This window comes from Triturus cristatus, chromosome 10 (assembly GCF_964204655.1).
Source record: "Triturus cristatus chromosome 10, aTriCri1.1, whole genome shotgun sequence".
Classification (NCBI taxonomy): Eukaryota; Metazoa; Chordata; class Amphibia; order Caudata; family Salamandridae; genus Triturus; species Triturus cristatus.
In genome coordinates this window covers 571,724,698-571,747,572 of record NC_140593.1, presented here as the reverse complement: position 1 = coordinate 571,747,572, position 22,875 = coordinate 571,724,698, and the positions used below count along the sequence as shown (strand labels likewise).

General features: G+C 53.8%; 1 protein-coding gene across 3 annotated transcripts in view; it reads right to left on the bottom strand.

Annotated features, from left to right (window-relative positions):
- ABCC1 (ATP binding cassette subfamily C member 1 (ABCC1 blood group)) overlaps positions 1-22,875 on the bottom strand; it is a 1,390,768-nt gene that overhangs the window by 192,295 nt on the left and 1,175,598 nt on the right. For all 3 annotated transcript variants that reach the window (XM_085632083.1, XM_085632084.1, XM_085632085.1), the window contains one exon: positions 8,866-9,024. In XM_085632083.1, coding sequence (XP_085488209.1) covers positions 8,866-9,024 — 159 coding nt within the window. The remainder of the gene's footprint in view (positions 1-8,865; positions 9,025-22,875) is intronic.

The following is a 22,875-nucleotide window of genomic DNA, read 5'->3' as shown; positions in this document are numbered from 1 at the left end:
TATATATATTACCTACTGGCGGTCGCCAGTAGGTAGTTATAGTTAGGACCCCTTTTCCATAGGAAATCCGCAACACTCTATTTTGAATAACTTTGGCGCCGGTCGATGAATCCTCGCGAATTTCTCAAAATAGGTGGGGCGCTACGCTCCGCTCCTACCCTGAAAGTCTCGGGGGGATTCGTCAAGCGGGGGCTGAGATAAAAGGGGGGTCCCAAAACGCGTTTTTCCCATGCATTTTTCCATAGGACCTTTAGACAGAGCTACAGCCCGAACGGCTGAACAGAATTACTAGAAATTTGGCAGAGAGGTAGTCCCTAGGTCAAGGAAGTGCCTTTTGTAGGTTTGGTGTAAATCTGTTCAGTAGATTCTGAGAAAATAGCCTTTAAATCAATATATATATCTGAGCCCGCTTACGGTACGCTTACCGTACGCGTACGGTGGCGTGCGCGAGCGCGATTCTGATTGGCTCTTAGATCTTAGTAAACATTCGAATCGGTCGAAACCAGGAAGCGGCGTCCGCCATTTTGTCTCTCGCACTGAGTGTTATTTATCAAACATGATGCCCAAAAACATGTTACGGGGCTGTTTTGACAACTCCCTCCCACACAGTCATGTTGAGGGAGTCCCCAAACATCCCCCAAGAGCAAAAACGGTTATATTTTTTTTTCGGCAATTTCGCCGAGTACGCTTACCGTACGCTTACCGTAAGCGTACGGTAATGAAATAGAAATAAAAAAAACACTATCCACATTTACCCCACCCCCTGTGCTTTTGGTGGCCGCAGGGCACCAAATGTACAGGGCTTATCGATTCCGAAAACACTATCAACACTTACCCCACCCCCTGTGCTTTTGGTGGCCGAAGGCCACCAAATTTACAGTGCTTATTACTGTATAAAAAAAACATGAAATTATAAAATCGAAATAAAAAAAACACTATCCACATTGACCCCTCCCCCTGTGCTTTTGGTGGCCGAAGGCCACCAAATGTACAGGGCTTATTAAAGTTGATAAAAACCGTGCACGGAACGAACTGCGTTAAGTGGGCGCGCACGCCTCGAATGGCGTAAAGTAACTTAGCATTTAAAAAACCGTACAAATTCACTGAAAAAACCATAGGTTTCACACACGTTATAGTTAGGAATTAGCATTTAAAAAACCTTGCAAATTCACTGAAAAAACCATAGGTTTCACACATGTTATAGTTAGCGGAAATTTTACTGATAAAAAACCAATGAAATTGCCCCGTTATAGTTAGTGCTGGCAACTATAACTCACGCGACCGCAATCTTCTGCTGATGACATATGTGTCTTTATAAAAAAAAATATTTGTAATATATGTATAGCTAAAAATGTATGGAAGAAGACATGGGCAAATAAGTGTCTAAATACAGTATTAGCATCAGCAGAGGATTGCGGTCGCGTGAGTTATAGTTGTCAGCACTAACTATACGGGGCAATTTCATTGGTTTTTTATCAGTAAAATTTCCGCTAACTAGAACATGTGTGAAACCTATGGTTTTTTCAGTGAATATATATATATATATAATATATATATAATATTATATATATATAGCTCAAATCAAATCAGGCTTTATTCGATTTTTGTGACAAAAAATCATAAAAGCATACATGATATTACAAGAAATATAACACTTTGATGCAATATTAAAATAATTCATTAGATCGGCATGGTCACATAAAAACTGTAGTATAAATAATGCTATGTCCTGTCGTTTAACTTTGACACATTAAAATTGTTTCCTACACCTGATTATACTTTTTAAAAATGAGACTATTTCTCTTGTAAAACATTCGATGTCTAAAATCTGTAGTGCTATAAAAGCTGGGCGGCATAGTCTCAGACCCCATAATTTTAAGATGAGAATGATCCATCGCCTTCTGTTTGCAATGTAGAATTTACAGAATAATACTACGTGCAAAGTGGTTTGCTGAGAGACCTCGTCACAAGGGCAAGGGCACAGAATTTTAGACCAGTCGTTTGTTGAGGGGAAAGCTTACCAGACGATGGAATGTGTTGAGTCTGAAACGAGTCAGAACTAATCTATCATACCCGTTTGGCATATCGGTTAAATAAGGCTGAATGTCGTGGGTACTTAACAGCATTTAGATTTGAAGTACCTTCAGTCGTGAGGCTTCTCCAGCAAATCGGATTGCCTCCAGATGAGCCATACAAGACTTTTTAAAGGCTTTTCTGGAAATGTTACCGATAGACAAGGGGTCGTCAAAATAGCCCGCATGTCCTATATCATTTGTGAAATCTTTAATATATTTCAACCAGCATTTTTCAAATGCATGATAGAAATGCATGATCCAGTTTGAGGCTGTCTCTTAGGGTTTCACGGTTAAATTCTGAATTAGTTGTGGACCAAATACGATGCCAAAGGAGGACCGGTTGTACTTTTATTATATCTGTTCTGTACAGCTCTCCCAATTCTGACTAACAAATATAGGTCGAAGTGCTGCGTGGGACTGCCAACAGAAACCTTAAAAAAGCGTTCTATCTTTTGAATAAAATTTACGTTGCAATAGCCCCATATTTCAGCACCATATATGGCCGTGCTAACGCAAGTCGCGCTATAAATGTGAAGCAGTTCCACAGGAGGTTTCTTCCCCAACTTCTTTGAGAAATTTACCAAAGCTGACGTTGCTCGCATAAAGTGCAAGTTTCTAGTTTTGATGGCTTGGGTCCAAGAACCGTTGGAATCAAATACAATTCCTAGATAGGGATATGTTGTGGTCTTACCTACCTTTTTTTGTCGCTGTAAAAGGCTCTGCTCTTCGCATTGCCTTGCCCACAGCTCATGATAAAAGTTTTGGAGGTGTCCAGGCCCAGATTTATCATATAATCATAAGTGTCAAGGGCCCGTTGTAGGGCCAATGGAGTACGGGTCATTATCACAGCCTCATCGGCGTAGAGGAGGGCAGGCAGGGGCGGCTGGCTATCTGTGGTAGATCACGACACTTCCCAAGCATTATCTGCTCTAATCCATTAGTATATAGTGTAAATAGAAAAGGGGCCAAAACGCAGGCCTGCCTGACCCCCTCTCCACACTGATTGGCTCTGTACACTCACCATTGGACCCATACCGGACTCTAGCAGATGCATTGCTGTGCAACTGCCTCAGAAATTGGATTAGCGCTGCCTCCACCCCCATGCTGGCTAGTCTATTCGAACAAGTTACTTACCTTCGGTAACGATGTATCTGTAAGAAACATTAGTTAGTTAGATTCCTCACCTTAGAATATCCCCAGGCGTCAGACTGGATCCGGAAGATTTTTCGTCAGCAATACCCCTTGCGCGTCGCTAGGCGTCGTCTGCGGCTCCGCGTCCGTCGTCGGCGTCGTGCGCCGGGATGACGTCGTCGCAGTACTTAGACGCCGCCCTCGCGCGCTGACGTCAGTTCTTGTACATAGCCTTCCGCGCCAGGAACGCAGAGCCATGCAAAGACCGACACTGGTGCCAAAAATAAAATATAGGGGCCTGAAAAGGATAACCTTAACCCTAGATGTCAGTTCGCAGAACGGGGAGGATGGGTGGGTCGGTGAGGAATCTAACTAACTAATGTTTCTTACAGATACATCGTTACCGAAGGTAAGTAACTTGTTCATCTGAAAGAAACACGTTAGTTAGATTCCTCACCTTAGAATAGATACCCAAGCAATACCATCCCCGGTGGTGGGTCTGCGAACCAAGATCACACCAGAAAGTCCTGGAGGACAGAACGGCCAAAGAAGCCATCCCTCCGGACTTGGCTGTCAAGGCAATAATGCCTGGCAAACGTGTGTAGCGAAGCCCACGTCGCCGCCTGACAGATGTCCTGCAAAGGGACTCCCCGTCCCAAGGCAGTAGTAGCCGCTGTGGCCCGAGTAGAATGGGCGCGCAGCCCAACAGGAGGGTCCTTTTTTGCCAAAGAGTAACAAATTTTGATGCACAAATGACCCACCGAGAGATGGTCCGTTTGTGCACAGCTCTCCCCTTCTTAGCACCCACGTATCCAACGAAAAGTTGGTCGTCCACCCGGAACTGCTTTGTGCGGTCCAAATAAAAGGAGAGCGCACGTTTTGGGTCCAGACGGTGGAGCCTCTCCCTCTTTGGAAGGATGCGGAGGCGGAAAGAAGGTGGGCAAGGTGACAGACTGCCCAAGATGAAATGGAGTCACTACTTTCGGAAGAAAGGAGGAACGAGGCCGAAGGACAACCTTGTCCGGATGAACAGACAGAAAAGGAGGCTTTGAAGATAAAGCCTGGAGCTCACTCACCCGTCTAGCCGAGGTGATGGCTACCAGAAAAGCAGTCTTAAGAGTCAGAAGACGAAGAGGACAATTGTGAAGAGGCTCGAAGGGAGCGCACATCAGGAATGTCAAGACCAGATTCAAGTCCCACTGAGGCATTACAAAAGGGACAGGAGGGAACGTGTGAGTAATGCCTTTTAGAAAGCGTGTAACCACAGGGGACTTGAAAAGAGAAGGCTGATCAGGAAGCCGCAAGAAGGCAGAGATGGCAGCAAGATAACCTTTCAGGGTGCCCAGGGCAGAGCCCTGCCGGGCCAGAGAAAGAAGAAAGAGGAGAACCTCAGAAAGAGGGGCGGAAAGGAGATCCACAGCCTTTGCTGTGCACCATGCCACAAATGTGTTCCACCGGCAGGCGTATACCGTCTTTGTGGAGGGACGCCTGGCTGCCAGAATGATATCACAGACTTCAGGAGGCAAGTCAAATGGCATCAAATGCCGCCGCTCAATCTCCACGCATGGAGGTGGAGGCTGGACAGGTTCGGGTGGAGGACCGTCCCCTGCTGCTGCGACAGAAGATCCTCCCGAAGGGGCAGACGTATCGGGGGATCGGTCAACATACTGAGTAGCTCGGGATACCAGTATCTTCGTGCCCAATCCGGAGCCACCAAGATGACTTGGGCCCGGTCGTGCCTGATCTTCTTCAGCACTCTGGGCAGAAGTGGTATAGGCGGAAAGGCGTACAACAGACCGCAACTCCACTCGTGACGAAAAGCGTCGCCGAGCGAGTGCCGCCTTGGAAATTCCAACGCGCAGAACTGCTGACATTGCGCGTTCTCTTCGGTGGCGAATAGATCTAACCAAGGCTCTCCCCACTGCTGAAAGAGACCTTGCGCCACTTCGGAGTTCAGACGCCATTCGTGATCCATCATGCACCGGCGGCTGAGTTCGTACGCTCTGGCGTTCAGAGAGCCCGCCAGATGTTGAACCACTAGGGTGACGCCCTGGTGTTCCAGCCACGTCCAGAGGCACAGAGCCTCCTGACAAAGGGTCCACGACCCCACCCCGCCCTGTTTGTTGCAATACCACATGGCGGTGGTGTTGTCCGTGAACACCTGCACGACACTGCCCTTGACAGAGGGAAGGAAGGCTTTCAGTGCAAGTCGGATCGCTCTCAACTCCAACAGGTTGATGTGGAGACGAGACTCCGCCGGAGACCAGAGGCCTCTGATCTCCGCCTCTCCCATATGGCCATCCCATCCCAGGAGGGACGCATCCGTCACTACGACATGCTCCGGTTGGGGAAGGGAGAGGCTCCTGCCCATGACCCAATCGCGGTCCGTGAGCCACCACTGCAACTGCTGTGCAGTGCCCTCCGAGATCAAGACATGGTCGGACAGGTTGCCGTGATGCTGGGCCCACTGAAACTTCAGGTCCCACTGCAGAGCCCGCATGCGCCGCCTGGCGTGATGCACTAGTAGGATGCAGGAGGCCATCAGCCCCAGAAGCCGCAACACTAGCCTGACCGAAACCCAGGATAGAGGCCGAACGATGGGAATCAGGGCCTGTATATCCCGGACCCGCTGTTCCGGTGGATAGACCCGGAACTGCGCCGAATCGAGAACCGCTCCGATGAAGAGGAGCTTCTGAGAGGGACTCAGGTGTGACTTCGGCACGTTGATGGAAAACCCCAGCAAATGCAGGAGATCCGCCGTAGTCTGGAGGTGGGAGACGACTGTCTGGGGCGAGCCCGCCTTCAACAACCAGTCGTCGAGATAGGGGAAGACTGGAACCCCTGATCTGCGCAGATGAGCTGCGACCACCGCCATCACTTTCGTGAACACCCGAGGGGCACTGGTGAGGCCGAAGGGGAGCACGGTAAACTGAAAGTGCTCTTGGCCCACCGTGAACCGCAGGTAACGCCGGTGGGCCGGCAGGACGGGGATGTGGAAATAAGCGTCCTGCAAGTCCAACGCTACCATCCAGTCTCCGGGATCTAGGGCAGCTAGAACCTGAGCCAAAGTCAACATCTTGAACCGTTCCTTCCGGAGGAAGGCATTGACGTTCCGAAGGTCCAAGATAGGGCGTAGGCCCCCTTTGCCCTTCTTGGGAACCAGAAAGTAGTGGGAATAACAACCACGACCTACTTCTGGGCTCGGAACGCGCTCGACGGCCCCCTTGGCCAAGAGGGCGGAAACTTCCTCGTGGAGAAGATGCAAATGATCCCCCGAGATACGGTGGTGCTGCGGTGGCATGGCTGGAGGGGTCGTCTCGAAGGGGAGGGAGTAGCCCCTTCGGACGATTTGCAGCACCCACCTGTCCGATGTGATGGACCGCCAGTGGAGCAGGTGATGGCGAACTCTGCCGCCCACTGGCGTGGAATGGGCCTGAAAGCTCGGACTAGGAAGGCTTTGAGGCGGATGCTGCCGGGGTGGATGTGGGCTGACCTCGTCGTCCTCCAGATCCGCCTCGGCGGAAACCACGTCCGCGCGCAGGTTGGTTCTGCGACTGGTGGCTAGGCGCACTTGAGGAGGGACCCCTTCCTTGGCCACGAAAGGGGCGAAAAGCGGAAGATTGCGACCGCGGGGCCGAGAGGCCCAAGGACTTGGCCGTAGCCCGGGAGTCCTTAAAGCGGTTCAGTGCACTGTCCGCCTTCTCGCCAAACAGGCGAGTGCCATCAAACGGCATGTCCATGAGAGTGCTCTGGACATCGCCGGAAAACGACGTGGATCGCAGCCAGGCGTGTCGGCGAAGCGCCACAGTGGTGGAAATGGCCATACCCAGCGAGTCCGTGGTGTCAAGCCCACAACGTATAGCATGTCGCGCGGCATCCCTCCCATCGGCCAGAGCCTGGGTAAGTCGTGTCTGGACCTCCTCCGGACACAGGGGCAGCGCGTCCTCCACCGCATCCCACAGAGAGTGGGAATAACGGTCCAAGAGACAAGCGGTGTTCAAAGACCGCAGGCCAAAACTAAGGGAAGAGAACAGTTTCTTGCCAAACTGCTCCAGTCTCTTGGAATCCCGGTCCGGCGGGGCGGTCGGGAAAGAGGATTGGGAGGTGGAGGCCTGGATAACCAGGCTCTCAGGGGTAGGGTGTTGGGACAGAAAACTGGGGTCGCCCGGAGCAGGGCGGTGGCGCCTGGCAACGTTCCTGTCCACAGGAGGAACTGTGGAGGGCTTGGACCAGGTGCCCTGTAGAACGTCAGTGAGGGCTTCATTGAATGGCAGCAGAGGCTCAGTGGAGCTTGCTGCAGACTGAAGCACCTCAGTGAGGACGTTCGTCCTCACAGGCACGGCAGGTAGCTCGAGCCCAAGGGCTGCGGCCTCCTTGCGCAGCACCACGGAGAAAGCAGCACCCTCCTCCGAAGCCACAGCCGGAGGAGAGATTAATCCAGTGTCTGGTGAGGTATCCAGACCACTGGCCTCCCCCAGTTCATCTGCCCAGTCCTGGGACAGTTGGGCCTGATCGGCCATAGGATCCTCGGATCCCTCCCAGTAGTCCCCATCATCCGACTCCTGGTGTAGAGGAGAAAGTAACGGAGCCGGGCGGTAGACAAAATGTGTCTCTAGCGGCGTCGATCTCGGCGTCCATTGACGCCGGACCGGCGCCGGGCCCGGAGTGGGACTGAACTGGGGCACGACGTCGAGCGGGGTCAACGTCAGCGGTGGAACCGGAGTCGACGCCGGTGGAGGAGGCGTGACAAGGTTGACCGGCGTCGACGGGGACTCGAGAACGGGTCCCTCGGGCGCTTGCGGCATCGAGGCCGGCGCCGGGGCCGGAGCCGCCGGCTGGCAAGGCAGCCCAGTCGGGTCCGCGGGGCCCGAAGGCGCACCAGCGGGCGCCGACGGCGGAGCCAGGTTCCTCATGGCCGAGAGGAAGGCACTGACTTCCGCCGGCGTCGCGTTAGTCCCAGGGACCGGAGGGTATGGGGACGGACGCGGCGCCTGCGGCTCCGCTGGGACCGCGGGGGTGGAACCACCCTGACCCTCGACCGAGTCGTGCGACCGGCGAGGGGAGTCCGAAGAGCGATGTCGCCTCTTGGACTTCTTGGAATGCTTCGACTTACCCGAAGACTTTGATCCCTACGACCGATGGTGACGTCGGCTGCGGCTCCGCGACCGATCCTTGGACCTCCTCCTGGACCGGGATCGAGAGGCGCGCGGAGCCGAGTGGCGAATCTCGAGAAGCTTACGGGACCGCTCCCGTCTAGCCTTCGAGGTCAGGGCCTTACAGTCCGAGCACGACTCCGCGTCGTGGTCGAGGCCCAAGCAGTACAGGCACCGGTGGTGATGGTCCGTAACCGACATCAATCGGCTACAGTCCGTACAGGCTTTAAACCCAGGCATCCTACCGGCACCGGTGTCGATTGACAGGATCAAAAAGGATCAAAAAGTTAGTCAAAAATTTTTTTTTAAGGATGTCGGTCCATTTGGAAAGATCACTTCTGCACAGCCATTTCCTTAGCCAGAGCTACTGCAATGCCAACTAATGCATACACACAGACCAAGTTAAGCAATGTAACAACAAATCCCAAACCAGCTGCTGGTTAATTAGATAAAGCACCCTCAAAACCAACAATATGGGAAAAATGAAAGAAATACTTTATTTTTACCTGTGGTATAATGGTGATTTTAAACCTGAGATCATGAAGACCTATTTTTGCTATGTTAACTCCATCAATGATAATATTTCCTTCAGCTGCTTCATTGATTCGAAACAGACCTAAAGTGAGTGATGATTTTCCAGCACCAGTTCGTCCAACAATTCCAACCTACCAAACATTAAAACAAATTCAAGAACTGAATAAACAGTTTATTAACAGCACACAATATGTTTCCTATCCCATGACAATTACTAATGCATGAACAAATTCAAACTTTGTGACGCAACAAGTAAAGCATTACAATGAGTATTAGTCCAACACCAGGAATGGCTTAAATTACCATATGGAGATAAAAATAATGAAAGCTTACTTTTGCTTAGACACTGCAAAATGTATTACATACAGATAACACAGAAAAATATAAATAAACCAGATCTTAACTGTACAGCTAAAGTCCCTGTTGAATGCCTTGATTCATAAAGTTCACTGCCAAATTCAGTGTTGACATTTTCAAATACGATATTACTATAGCTGACGAATTTAGTATAATTTATTTCTCATGAAATCACTTTAAATAACCCTGTGTACTAATCACTCTCTTCTCTCGGACTGTTATCCAGACCTGGGCTCCACCGCCTTTCCTTTAATAAGAGTGACTTATTCAATGAAAAAAATGAAACATTTTCAATATCTACTTTTAGTGGTGTAATAGTGACCACATTACACAAGTGGCCTGCCCATACAAAATTACCAGAGTTGATCATCTCACAGCATAAGGCAAGGTCCCCAAAAGCAAAGTGAAAAATGCATCATAAATTTGGATAGCCTCTACATGAGTAATACATGATGCACAAGTTACTTACTTGTGTAACAAGAGACATTACTTAGTGAGAGATTCCTTACCTTAAAATATTCCCAGGCGTCAGACTGGATCTGGAAAGTTTTCGTCAGCAGTACACCTGCGCGTCGGTAGGCGTCGTTGTACGGCTCCACGTACATCGCTGGCGTCGTAGCCGCAGAGATGACATCGTCAGAGCTACTTAGACGCACCCACGTGCGCTGACGTCAGTTCTGTACACAACTTTTCCGCGCCAGAAGCGCAGAGCCATGCCAGAGACAGACTACTGGTGCAATAGAACTAGGGCCCTAAAAGGGATGACCTGAACCTAGAAAACAGTTCGCAGAACGGGGAGGATGGGCGGGCGGCAAGAAATGTATCACTAACTAATGTCTCTTACAGATACATTGTTGCACAATAAGTAACTTGTGCATCTGAAAGACACGTTAGTGACAGATTCCTTAAGTTAGAATACATACCGAAGCAATACCAACCTCGGTGGTGGGTCTGCGAAGTGAGATTACACCAGAAAGTCACGGAGAACTGAACGGCCAAAGAAGCCGTCTCTCCGGACCGTCAAGGCAATAGTGCTTAGTGAAAGTATGCAACGAGGCCAAAGTGACCGCATGACAGATGTCTTGCAGGGGAACACCGCGTCCCAATGCTGTAGTAGCTGCGGTCGCCCTGGTAGAATGGGCGCTAAGCCTTACCGGAAGTTCCTTTTAGCCAGAGAGTAACAGGCTTTAATGCACAAAACAACTCATCGGGAGATAGTACACTTGTGCACAGCCCGGCCTTTCTTGGCGACCACCTAGCCAACAAAGAGCTTGTCATCCACCCGGAACTGTTGAGTGCCATTGAGAACGAAAGCGCACGTTTTGGGTTCAGACGGTGGAGCCTGTCCCCTTCTCTTGAAAGGTGCAGAGGCGGAAAGAAAGTAGGCAGATTGACAGTTTGCCCGAGATGAGAGGCAGAGACTACTTTTGGTAAAAAGGAGGGACGTGGTCGAAGCACAACCTTGTCCGGATGAAACGCAAGGAAAGGAGGTTTACTTGAAAGAGCTTGGAGCTCACTCACCCGCCGAGCGGAGGTCATGGCCACCAGGAAGACAGTTTTCAAAGTTAATAACCGCAAAGGACAGTTATGAAGAGGCTCAAAGGGAGTGCACATCAAGTATGTGAGACCCAGGTTTAAGCCCCATTGAGGCATCACAAAAGGAATACGAGGGAAAAGGTGAGTAATGCCTTTGAGAAATCTATTGGCAACCGGAGACTTGAAAAGAGAGGGCTGATGAGGCAACCTAAGAAAGGCTGAAAGAGCAGAAAGGTAGCCCTTGATAGTGCCCAGAGCAGAGCCCTGCTGGGCCAAAGAGAGAAGGAACAATAGGACCTCAGAAAGAGGGGCTGCAAGAGGATCTACAGCTTTCGCTGTGCACCATGCCACACATTATTTCCGCCGACAGGCGTATACCCTTTTAGTGGAGGGACGCCTGGCTGCCAGAACAAGTTACTTACCTTCGGTAACGATGTATCTGTAAGAAACATTAGTTAGTTAGATTCCTCACCTTAGAATATCCCCAGGCGTCAGACTGGATCCGGAAGATTTTTCATCAGCAATACCCCTTGCACGTCGCTAGGCGTCGTCTGCGGCTCCGCGTCCGTCGTCGGCGTCGTGCGCCGGAATGACGTCGGAGTACTTAGACGCCGCCCTCGCGCGCTGACGTCAGTTCTTGTACATAGCTTTCCGCGCCAGGAACGCAGAGCCATGCAAAGACCGACACTGGTGCCAAAAATAGAATCTAGGGGCCTGAAAAGGATAACCTTAACCCTAGATGCCAGTTCGCAGAACGGGGAGGATGGGTGGGTCTGTGAGGAATCTAACTAACTAATGTTTCTTACAGATACATCGTTACCGAAGGTAAGTAACTTGTTCATCTGAAAGAAACGCGTTCGATTCCTCAACTTAGAATAGATACCCAAGCAATACCATCCCCGGTGGTGGGTCTGCGAACCAAGATCACACCAGAAAGTCCTGGAGGACAGAACGGCCAAAGAAGCCATCCCTCCGGACTTGGCTGTCAAGGCAATAATGCCTGGCAAACGTGTGTAGCGAAGCCCACGTTGCCGCCTGACAGATGTCCTGCAAAGGGACACCCCGTCCCAAAGCAGTAGTAGCCGCCGTGGCACGAGTAGAATGGGCGCGCAGCCCAACAGGAGGGTCCTTTTTTGCCAAGGAATAACAAATTTTGATGCACAAAACGACCCACCGAGAGATGGTCCGTTTGTGCACAGCTTTCCCCTTCTTAGCACCCACGTATCCAACGAAAAGTTGGTCGTCCACCCGGAACTGCTTTGTGCGGTCCAGATAAAACGAGAGCGCACGTTTTGGATCCAGACGGTGGAGCCTCTCTTCCTCTTTGGAAGGATGCGGAGGCGGAAAGAAGGTGGGCAAGGTGACAGACTGCCCAAGATGAAATGGAGTCACCACTTTCGGAAGAAAGGAGGGACGAGGCCGAAGGATAACCTTGTCCGGATGAACAGAGAGAAAAGGAGGCTTTGAAGATAAAGCCTGGAGCTCACTCACCCGTCTAGCCGAGGTGATGGCTACCAGAAAAGCAGTCTTAAGCGTCAGCAGACGAAGAGGACAATTATGAAGAGGCTCAAAGGGAGCGCACATTAGAAATGTGAGAACAAGATTCAAGTCCCACTGAGGCATTACAAAAGGGACAGGAGGGAACGTGTGAGTAATGCCTTTTAGAAAGCGTGTAACTACAGGGGACTTGAAAAGAGAAGGCTGATCAGGAAGCCGCAAGAAGGCAGAGATGGCAGCAAGATAACCTTTCAAGGTGCCCAGGGCAGAGCCCTGCCGGGCCAAAGAAAGAAGAAAGAGGAGAACCTCAGAAAGAGGGGCGGAAAGGGGATCCACAGCCTTTGCTGTGCACCATGCCACAAATTTGTTCCACCGGCAGGCGTATACCGTCTTTGTGGAGGGACGCCTGGCTGCCAGAATGAAATCACAGACTTCAGGAGGCAAGTCAAGTGGCATCAACTGCCGCCGCTTAATCTCCACGCATGGAGGTGGAGGCTGGACAGGTTCGGGTGTAGGACCGTCCCCTGCTGCTGCGACAGAAGATCCTCCCGAAGGGGCAGACGTATCGGAGGATCGGTCAACATACTGAGTAGCTCGGGATACCAGTACCTTCGTGCCCAATCCGGAGCCACCAAGATGACTTGGGCCCAGTCGTGCCTGATCTTCTTCAGCACTCTGGGCAGAAGTGGTATAGGCGGAAAGGCGTACAACAGACCGCAACTCCACTCGCGACGAAAAGCGTCGCCGAGCGAGTGCCGCCTTGGAAATTCCAACGCGCAGAACTGCTGACATTGCGCGTTCTCTTCGGTGGCGAATAGATCTAACCAAGGCTCTCCCCACTGCTGAAAGAGACCTTGCGCCACTTCGGAGTTCAGACGCCATTCGTGATCCATCATGCACCGGCGGCTGAGTTCGTCCGCTCTGGCGTTCAGAGAGCCCGCCAGATGTTGAACCACTAGGGTGACGCCCTGGTGTTCCAGCCACGTCCAGAGGCGCAGAGCCTCCTGACAAAGGGTCCACGACCCCACCCCGCCCTGTTTGTTGCAATACCACATGGCGGTGGTGTTGTCCTTGAACACCTGCACGACACTTCCCCTGACAGAGGGAAGGAAGGCTTTCAGTGCAAGTCGGATCACTCTCAACTCCAACAGGTTGATGTGGAGACGAGACTCCGCCGGAGACCAGAGGCCTCTGATCTCCGCCTCTCCCATATGGCCACCCCATCCCAGGAGGGACGCATCCGTCACTACGACATGCTCCGGTTGGGGAAGGGAGAGGCTCTTGCCCTTGACCCAATCGCGGTCCGTGAGCCACCACTGCAACTGCTGTGCAGTGCCCTCCGAGATCAAGACATGGTCGGACAGGCTGCCGTGATGCTGGGCCCACTGAAACTTCAGATCCGACTGCAGAGCCCGCATGCGCCGCCTGGCGTGATGCACTAGTAGGATGCAGGAGGCCATCAGCCCCAGAAGCCGCAACACTAGCCTGACCAAAACCCAGGATAGAGGCCGAAAGATGGGAATCAGGGACTGAATATCCCGGACCCGCTGTTCCGGCGGTTAGACCCGGAACTGCGCCGAATCGAGAACCGCTCCGATGAAGAGGAGCTTCTGAGAGGGACTCAAGTGTGACTTCAGCACGTTGATGGAAAACCCCAGCAAATGCAGGAGATCCGCCGTAGTCTGGAGGTGGGAGACGACTGTTTGGGGCGAGCCCGCCTTCAACAACCAGTCGTCCAGATAGGGGAAGACTGGGACCCCTGTTCTGCGCAGATGAGCTGCGACCACCGCCATCACTTTCGTGAACACCCGAGGGGCACTTGTGAGGCCGAAGGGGAGCACAGTAAACTGAAAGTGCTCTTGGTCCACCGTGAACCGCAGGTAACGCCGGTGGGCCGGCAGGACGGGGATGTGGAAATATGCGTCCTGCAAGTCCAACGCTACCATCCTGTCTCCAGGGTCTAGGGCAGCTAGAACCTGAGCCAAAGTTAACATGTTGAACCTTTCCTTCCGGAGGAAGGCATTGACGTTCCGGAGGTCCAAGATAGGGCGTAGGCCCCCTTTGCCCTTCTTGGGAACCAGAAAGTAGTGGGAATAACAACCACGACCTACTTCTGGGCTCGGAACGCGCTCGACGGCCCCCTTGGCCAAGAGGGCCGAAACTTCCTCGTGGAGAAGATTCAAATGATCCCCCGAGATACGGTGGTGCTGCGGTGGCATGGCTGGAGGGGTCGTCTCGAAGGGGAGGGAGTAGCCCCTTCGGACGATTTGCAGCACCCACCTGTCCGATGTGATGGACCGCCAGTGGAGCAGGTGATGGCGAACTCTGCCGCCCACTGGCGTGGAATGGGCCTGAAAGCTCAGACTAGGAAGGCTTTGAGGCGGATGCTGCCGGGGTGGATGTGGGCTGACCGCGTCGTCCTCCAGAACAGCCTCGGCGGAAACCACGTCCGCGACCGCGCGCAGGTTGGTTTTGCGGCTGGTGGCTAGGCGCACGTGAGGAGGCACCCCTTCCTTGGCCACGAAAGGGGCGAAAGGCTGAAGTTTGCGACCGCGGGGCCGAGAGGCCCAAGGACTTGGCCGTAGCCCGGGAGTCCTTAAAGCGATTCAGCGCACTGTCCGCTTTCTCGCCGAAAAGGCGAGTGCCATCAAAGGGCATGTCCATGAGGACCGCAGCCAGGCATGACGTCTAAGCGCCACTGAGATAGAAATCGCCCTACCCAGCGAGTCCGTAGTGTCAAGCACACATCGGATAGCATGTCGCGCTGCATCCCTCCCATCGGCCAGAGCCTGGGTAAGTCGTGTCTGGACCTCCTCCGGACACAGGGGCAGCACGTCCTCCACCGTATCCCACAGAGAGTGGGAATAACGTTCCAAGAGACAGGCGGTGTTCAAAGACCGCAGACCCAAACTAAGGGAGGAGAACAGCTTTTTGCCGAACTGTTCCAGTCTCTTGGAATCCCGGTCCGGCGGAGCGGTCGGGAAGGAGGATTGGGAGGTAGAGGTGTTGGGACAGAAAACTGGGGTCGCCCGGAGCAGGGCAGTGGCGCCTGGCGAAGTTCCTGTCCACAGGAGGAACTGTGGAGGGCTTGGACCAGGTGCCCTGCAGAACGTCAGTGAGGTCCTCATTGAATGGCAGCAGAGGCTCAGTGGAGCTTGCTGCAGACTGAAGCACCTCAGTGAGGACGTTAGTCCTCACAGCCACGGCAGGTAGCTCGAGCCCAAGGGCTGCGGCCGCCTTGCGCAGCACCACAGAGAAAGCAGCACCCTCCTCCGAAGCCACAGTCGGAGGAGAGATGAATCCAGTGTCCGGAGAGGTATCCAGACCACTGGCCTCCCCCAGTTCATCTGCCCAGTCCTGTGACAGTTGAGCCTGAGCGGCCATAGGATCCTCGGATCCCTCCCATTCGCCCCCATCATCCGATTCCTGGTATGCAGGAGGAAGGATCGGAGCCGGGCGATAGACAAAATGTGTCTCCAGCGGCGCCGAACGCAGCGTCCATCGACGCCGTAACGGCGCCGGGCCCGGAGCGGGGCTGAACTGGGGCTTGACGCCGAGCGGAGTCGGCGTCGGAGGTGGTACCGGTGTCGACGCCGGCGGAGGCGTGACGAGGTCAACCGGCGTCGGCGGGGACTCGGGAACTGGTCCCTCGGGCGCTTGCGGCGTCGAGGCCGGAGCCGGCGCCGCCGGCAGGCAAGGTTGCCCAGTCGGGTCCGCGGGGCCCGAAGGCGCGCCAGCGGGCGTCGACTGCGGAGCCAGGTTCCTCATGGCCGAGAGGAAGGCACTGACTTCCGTCGGCGTCGCGTCAGTCCCCAGGGACCGGCGGGTATGGGGACTTGCGCGGCGCCTGCCGCTCCGCTGGAGCCGCGGGGGTGGAACCACCCTGACCCTCGGCCGAATCGCGCGACCAGCGAGGGGAGTCCGAAGAGCGGTGTCGCTTCTTGGAGTGCTTCGACTTACCCGAAGACTTGGAGCCAGATGAGCGATGAGGACGTCGGCTGCGGCTCCGCGACCGATCCTTGGACCTCCTCCTGGACCGGGATCGAGAGGGGCGCGGAGCCGAGTGGCGAAGCTCGAGAAGCTTACGGGACCGCTCCCGTCTAGCCTTCGAGGTCAGGGCCTTGCAGTCCGAACACGACGCCGCGTCGTGGTCGAGGCCCAAGCAGTAAAGGCACCGGCGGTGATGGTCCGAACGCCACTCGCGACGAAAAGAGTCTCTGAGCGAGTGCCGCCTTGGAAATTCCAACGCGCAGAACTGCTGACATTGCGCGTTCTCTTCGGTGGCGAATAGATCTAACCAAGGTTCTCCCAACTGCTGAAACAGACCTTGCACCACCTCCGAGTGAAGACGCCATTCGTGATCCAACATGCACCTGCGGATGAGTTAGTCCGCCCTGGCGTTCAGTGTACCTGCCAGGTGTTGTACCACCAAGGAAATGCCTTGACGTTCCAGCCACATCCAGAGACGTAGAGCCTCCTGACATAGGATCCACGACCCCTCCCCGTCCTGCTTGTTGCAGTACCACATGGCAGTGGAAGCAGCCGCCTGCGTGGAAAAACGAGAAGGACCCAGGGACGCGCCCCGGCCCCTAGCCAGCACCCGTGGCGCCGCTAAGGCCGACAGCCGTAGGCGCCTGAGCGACGTCGGCTCAGCTTCTGGCAAGACCGCCTCCTTTCCTGAAGACAGAGGAGAACCCGGGGACGAGCCCAGAGTCCCAGCGACCTCTAACACCACAGGGAACCCCTCGGGGGTTTGCGGCGAGGCAGAGGCGCCGTGGGCCGAAGAGGGAAATCCCGTAAGGGCCGCACCTCGACGACACCACACCTCCAACACCTGAAGCAGAACCAGTCAGCGCCGGAGCCGCTGCGGAAGGCCTCACACGTGGTAAGGGATGCGCGGGCATCCCAGGAGTAGAGGGGGCCAAGGAAGCCTGCAGAGCCGCGGCATAGGCCTCCATTTGGGCCCTAGTCGCCCCGGCGCTGGGAAATGGCAGGTAGGGTGGTGACGAATGAGGCTGCTTGTCCCGCGGAGAACCCGCACCCTCCGCAGAGTGGGGACCAGGCCACGGGGACTAACTGTATGACTTACTGACCGGCGAGCAACGCCCTAGGTGCCTCGGTGACGGGTGATGCCGGAAGCGAAAGCGGCGATTCGTGGACCAATCTGCGGGGGACAGACAAGGAGATTACACCGACCCGGACAACCGGGCCGAAAGGAGTTTTATCTGGCGCTCCCGCCTGGACTTAGGCTTCAGATGCTGGCATGCGTCGCAGTCCGTGGAATCAAGGTGCATGCCCAAACACCACATGCAAATCGGATGAGGGTCCGTCACCGACATCCGACGCGCGCAAGACTTGCACGCCTCAAAGCCCAAAGGCATTCGCACACTGTCCCACCACGCGAAGCGTAAAAAACAGAAGGCCTGAAAACTGGCAGAGACACGAACCGGTTTCGTTGCACGCAGAAAAGAAGGAAACTGATGTCAGCGCCGGGGTGGGACTTATGTGACCTCGTTGACGTCACGTCCGTGGAAGACGTCAGGGCGGGGTCGCGTGGTACCGCCCCCGGCGCGCTGAGATGGTGCTGTGGCAGAAGATTTTCCAGGTCCAGTCTCACGCCTAGGGATAATTCTACGTCAAGGAATCTACGGCTAGTAGTCGCCATCAGATTTGCAGGTGTAGGGCAGATCAGAACTAAGCAAGCTTGAGCAGCTTGAACTTCTCCTTCCGGAGGAAGTGATTGACGTTCCGGAGTACTAAGATAGGACGCAGGCCCTTGTCCTTCTTCGGAACCAAGAAGAAGTGGGAATAACAACCACGACCTACTTCTGGCATCGGAACGCGCTCGATGGCCCCCTTGGCCAAGAGGGCGGCAACTTCTTGCTGGAGAAGTGCCAAGTGATCCCCCGACATGCGGTGGTACTGAGGTGGCATGTCTGGAGGGGTAGACTCGGACAGTAAGAGAGTAATCCCTTCAAACTATTTGCAGAACCCACCTGTCCGAGGTGATGGTGCGCCAGTGGGGAAGGTGATGGCTTATCCTGCCACCCACTGGCGTCTGGTGGGCCTGAAACACCAGACTAGGAAGGTTTTGAGGCGGTGGCGGCAGGGGTGGTAGTGGATTGACCTGCCCGCTGTCCTCAGGACCCACCACAGCGGGTCCGACGTCCGCGGCTGCGCTGAGACAGCAGCTGCGCAGGCTTACAGATCTGAAAGGAACGCGCTTGGGCGCCTCGACCCGGACCTCGAAAGGAGCGAAAAGTGGACCCCGAGGGAGTACGCGTGGCGGCGAGACCCAAGGACTGGGCCGTAGCCCGAGAGTCCTTAATGCGTTCCAGGGTGCTAGCCGCCTCATCACCAAAGAGGCGAGTGCCATCAAAGGGCATGTCCAACAAAGTGTTCTGGACATCCCCGGAGAAGCCAGTAGTTCTGAGCCAAGTGAAACGGCGGAGCGCCACTGTTGTGCAAAGTGCCCTGCCGAGGGAATCGGCCTTGTCAAGCCCACAACAGATAGTAAATTTAGCAGCATCCCTCCCTTCAGTTATGGCCTGGGAGAGAACCGCCCGTGCTTCCACTAGGCACTGACGCAGCACCTGTGCCATGGAGTTCCACACAGAATGGGAATAGCGGAACGCAGTATTCACCGCTCGCAACCCGGAACTGACAGAAGTGAAAATCTTTTTCCCAAACTGCTCCAGTTTCCTAGATTCCTTGTCTGGAGGAGCAGAAGGGAATGCGCTCGGCGAGGCTGAAGCCTTTACAACCAGACTCAGGTGTTTGGTGTTGTGTGAGAAAGCTGGGGTCGCCCGGCGATGGCGGCGTGCCACACACTTATCTATAGGGACCCCTGAGTTAGGTTTGGTCCAGGTGCTCAACAGGATGTCATTAGGCGTCTCGTTGAAGGGCAGCAGCGACTCCGCGGAGGACGACTGTGGCTGCAGCACCTCAGTCAGGAGATTGGTCCTGATACGTACGGAAGGGAGCTCGGGGTTAAGAGCCTCAGCCGCCCTACGCAACACCACTGAAAAAGTCCCAACCTCCTCCGTAGCCACGGATGATGGGGACAGTGTACCAGAGTGTGGAGAGAAATCCAGATCCACTGGTCCCTCCATGTTGCCTTCCCATTCAGGCTCATTCTCGCATTGAGCTGCAAGAGGGTCTTCGGACTGCCAGGCCCTCCCTGGACTGTAAACCAGTATTCTGGGACCGGTTTCAGGGTATGTCACCCTTCTTCAGCCAGGCTAGCTTGAATCCAGTGGCACAGTGAGCAAGAGACCCACGCCTGGGCATACCCATCCCACTTAGTGCGAAAAATGTTACAGCAAAGATGGGTGAAACCCCGAAACCGGTCCTAGGATGCTTGTTTCCAGTCCAGGGAGCACCTGGCTTGGCAGTTCGGGCTGGACTGTACCCATGAGGCACAGGGTCAAGACTGATTTGCATATGGGTGGGTTCAAACTGGAATGGCATGGTGAGCAAAAAAACTATGGATTTAGGCCCAGATCTCTGTACTGGGGTGAATGTATGACATTGTTCTGCATTCTGTCCATCAACTGTTGTTTTTGCCATGGTAACTCCAGCACTGCTGAGAGATTGCCCATTCTCATTGGAGGCGAACAGAATTACCCAAGGCTCTGCCCACCACTGAAAGAGACCTTGTGCCACCTCCGGATGGAGATGCCATTTGTGATAAACCAGGCACAGACAGTGGAGTTCGTCCACCCTGGTGTTCAGGAAGCCTACTAGGTGTTCAGGAAGCCTACTAAGTGTTGAATGACCAGGGTTATGCGCCCTGAGAGCCTCATGACAATGGGTCCACGACCCCACCCTACTTGTTGCAGTATCACATGCCAGTGGTGTTGTCGGTGAACACATGTACCACTTTCCCCTTGAGAGAGGGAAGGAATGCTTTCAATGCCAGTGTGATCGCCCGGAGCTCCAAAAGGTTGCTATTGAGACTGGACTCCGCCCAAGACCTGATGCCTCTCTGTCTCTCCAGGTAGCTGTCTCATCCCACCGTTAGATCTAGTTGGGGAAGGGAGAGGGATCTACCACTGACCCAATCTTAGTTTGTTAGCCACCACTGCAGTTGGTGCACAGTTCTCTCCAAGATCTGGACATAGTTGGCAAGATTCCCCTGATGCTGCGCCCGCTGAACTTCAGGTCTGTATGACATCCTGCATGATCCACCAGCAGAATGCAGGAGGCCATGAGGTCCAGCAGCCTTTGGAGTCCTTCTCACCGAAATTCAGGATAGAGACTGAAACATTGGTATCATAGCCCGAATATGCCAGACTCGCTGCTCGGGAGGATAGGCCCAAAACTGCAATGTGTCCAAACTGCCCGATGAAAGGGAGCATCTGAGAGGGAGTCAGGTGTGTCTTCGGCATGTTAATAGGGAACCCCAGCGAATGGAGGAGGTCCGCCGTAGCCTTGAGGTGGGAGACTATAGGATGGGGCGAGCCTGCCTTCAACAGAAAGTTGTCGAGATAGGCAAGACTGGAAAGCCATATCTGTGCAGATGAGCTGCAACCACCGCCATCACCTGTGGGAACACCCGAAGGGCACTTGTAAGGCCAAAAGGAAGCACAGTTAACTGAACATGCTTGTGGCCCACCGTGAACCGCAGGTAACGTCTGTGGGCTGGCAGGATGGGGATTTCAAAGTAAGCATTCTGCAAATCCAACGCCGCCATTTAGTCTCCTGGGTCGCGCACAGACCGAACTAGGACTAGGGTGAGCATTTTGCACTTCTCCTTCCAGAGAAAGACGTTGAGAGCCCGGCGGTCTAGGATAGGATAGGATGGGATGCAGTCCTTTGGCCTTCTTGGGTATCAGAAAGCACCAGGCATAATAACCACGGTCTACTTCTGGCACAGGGACCCTCTCTATAGCTCCCTTGGCAAATAGCCAAATGATGCTCCGTAATGCAATCTTAAGAAGGTGACATGGAGGGAGGGGTAGTTTCGAACGGGGAGGGAGTAGCCCCTTCGGACTATTTGCAGAACCCACCTGTCCGACATATTGGATTGCCAGTGGAGGAGGTGATGGCGGATGCTGCATCCTACTGGCTGGTGATGGACCTGAAACAGACTAGGAAGGTTTGGAGGCAGGGGGAGGAGAGAAAGGGTGGACTAGCCTATCCGCTGTCTCCGTGACCCACGAGTACACTAGGTTCCACATCAGGCAGAGCCTGGACAGCTTGTGTGACTCAGTGGCTAGGCTTCACAGGACATGAATCGGCGCACCTTCTGTAGCCACGAAAAAGGACGAAAGGCTGACTGAGATGGATGAGAGGTAGCTGCAAGGGCCAAGGATCTGTCCATAGCTCGAAAGTCCTTGAAGTGCTCAAGCACAGTCTGCCCTGTCAGTAAAAAGGCGAGTGCCTTCAAAGGGCATGTCCATCAAGGAAGACTGGACATCCCCTGAGAAGCCACAAGTCCTCAACCAGGCGTAGCGTCTAACAACCACCAATGTGGCAACCACCTCTTACTCTAGTTATGCAAGGGGAACCACCATCTGGGTAAGACATGGAGTCCCATTTACAGCATTGGAACAGAGGGCTGATAAACTAGGGAGATACATATTTGTAAGAGGGATACTAGATGGACAGCCAGTAGTCCTGGGAACGATGTATGCTCCGAATTTTGATCAAGATAAATACTGGGATATAGTGAGCGGGGCACTGGTAGGATGGGACTCACAACCGTGGATACTGGGGGGAGATTGCAACGCGGTAATGGATGTAGAGCTAGATAGGTCGCATTCGCCACTGCATGGAGCAGGTGTTCATAGACAAGCAGAGGCATTGGATAGGTGGGCAAACGGGTGGGACTTATGCAATGTTTGGAGGATGAGACACCCCACGCACAGGGAATACTCCTACTATTCTACAGTACACGACCTACATACACGAATAGACAGAATATACTGCTCCAACAGGATAGCAATGCAAACGCTACAGGCTACATATTTACCAAAAACTTTCTCGGATCATAACCCAATGGAGATGACCTTAGCATGGGGGAGGATTCCCACACTGGTGCCCACATGGCGGCTATGGCCACAGCTACTGGAGGACTCTGTATTCCGTAGCGACAGAACGGTGACCATTGATCAGTACTTTGCTGAGAATAGCGATACGGCGATGAGCGGACTCGTAGAGTGGGACGCTTTCAAAGCCATGATCCGGGGGAAAGCGATAGGCACAATAGTGGGCGCTAGACAGGAAATCCACAGAGCGCTGATAGAGGTGGAAGGCAGAATGGGGAAATTAGAGCAGGAGGTCATAAACGATGACTGCAAGGGCCCGCTGCAAGAAGTGAGAATAAGGCATGCTGAACTTTAGAGTCTCTGCGGGTCATGGACTATCAAGCATACACGAAAAGAGCACACGCTGAAGCAGATAGGTCCGGGGCGCTACTTGCCAAGATACTCCGGGATGCCCCCGCCAACGGTGGCTATACCTGAAATTACACTGGCAGATGGGACGGAAGTCATTACGCAGGCAGATATCAACACAGCCTTTATTCACTATTACACTACATTATACAGCATAACTGGCCAAACCCCTGCACCCAACGCAGAAGCCTT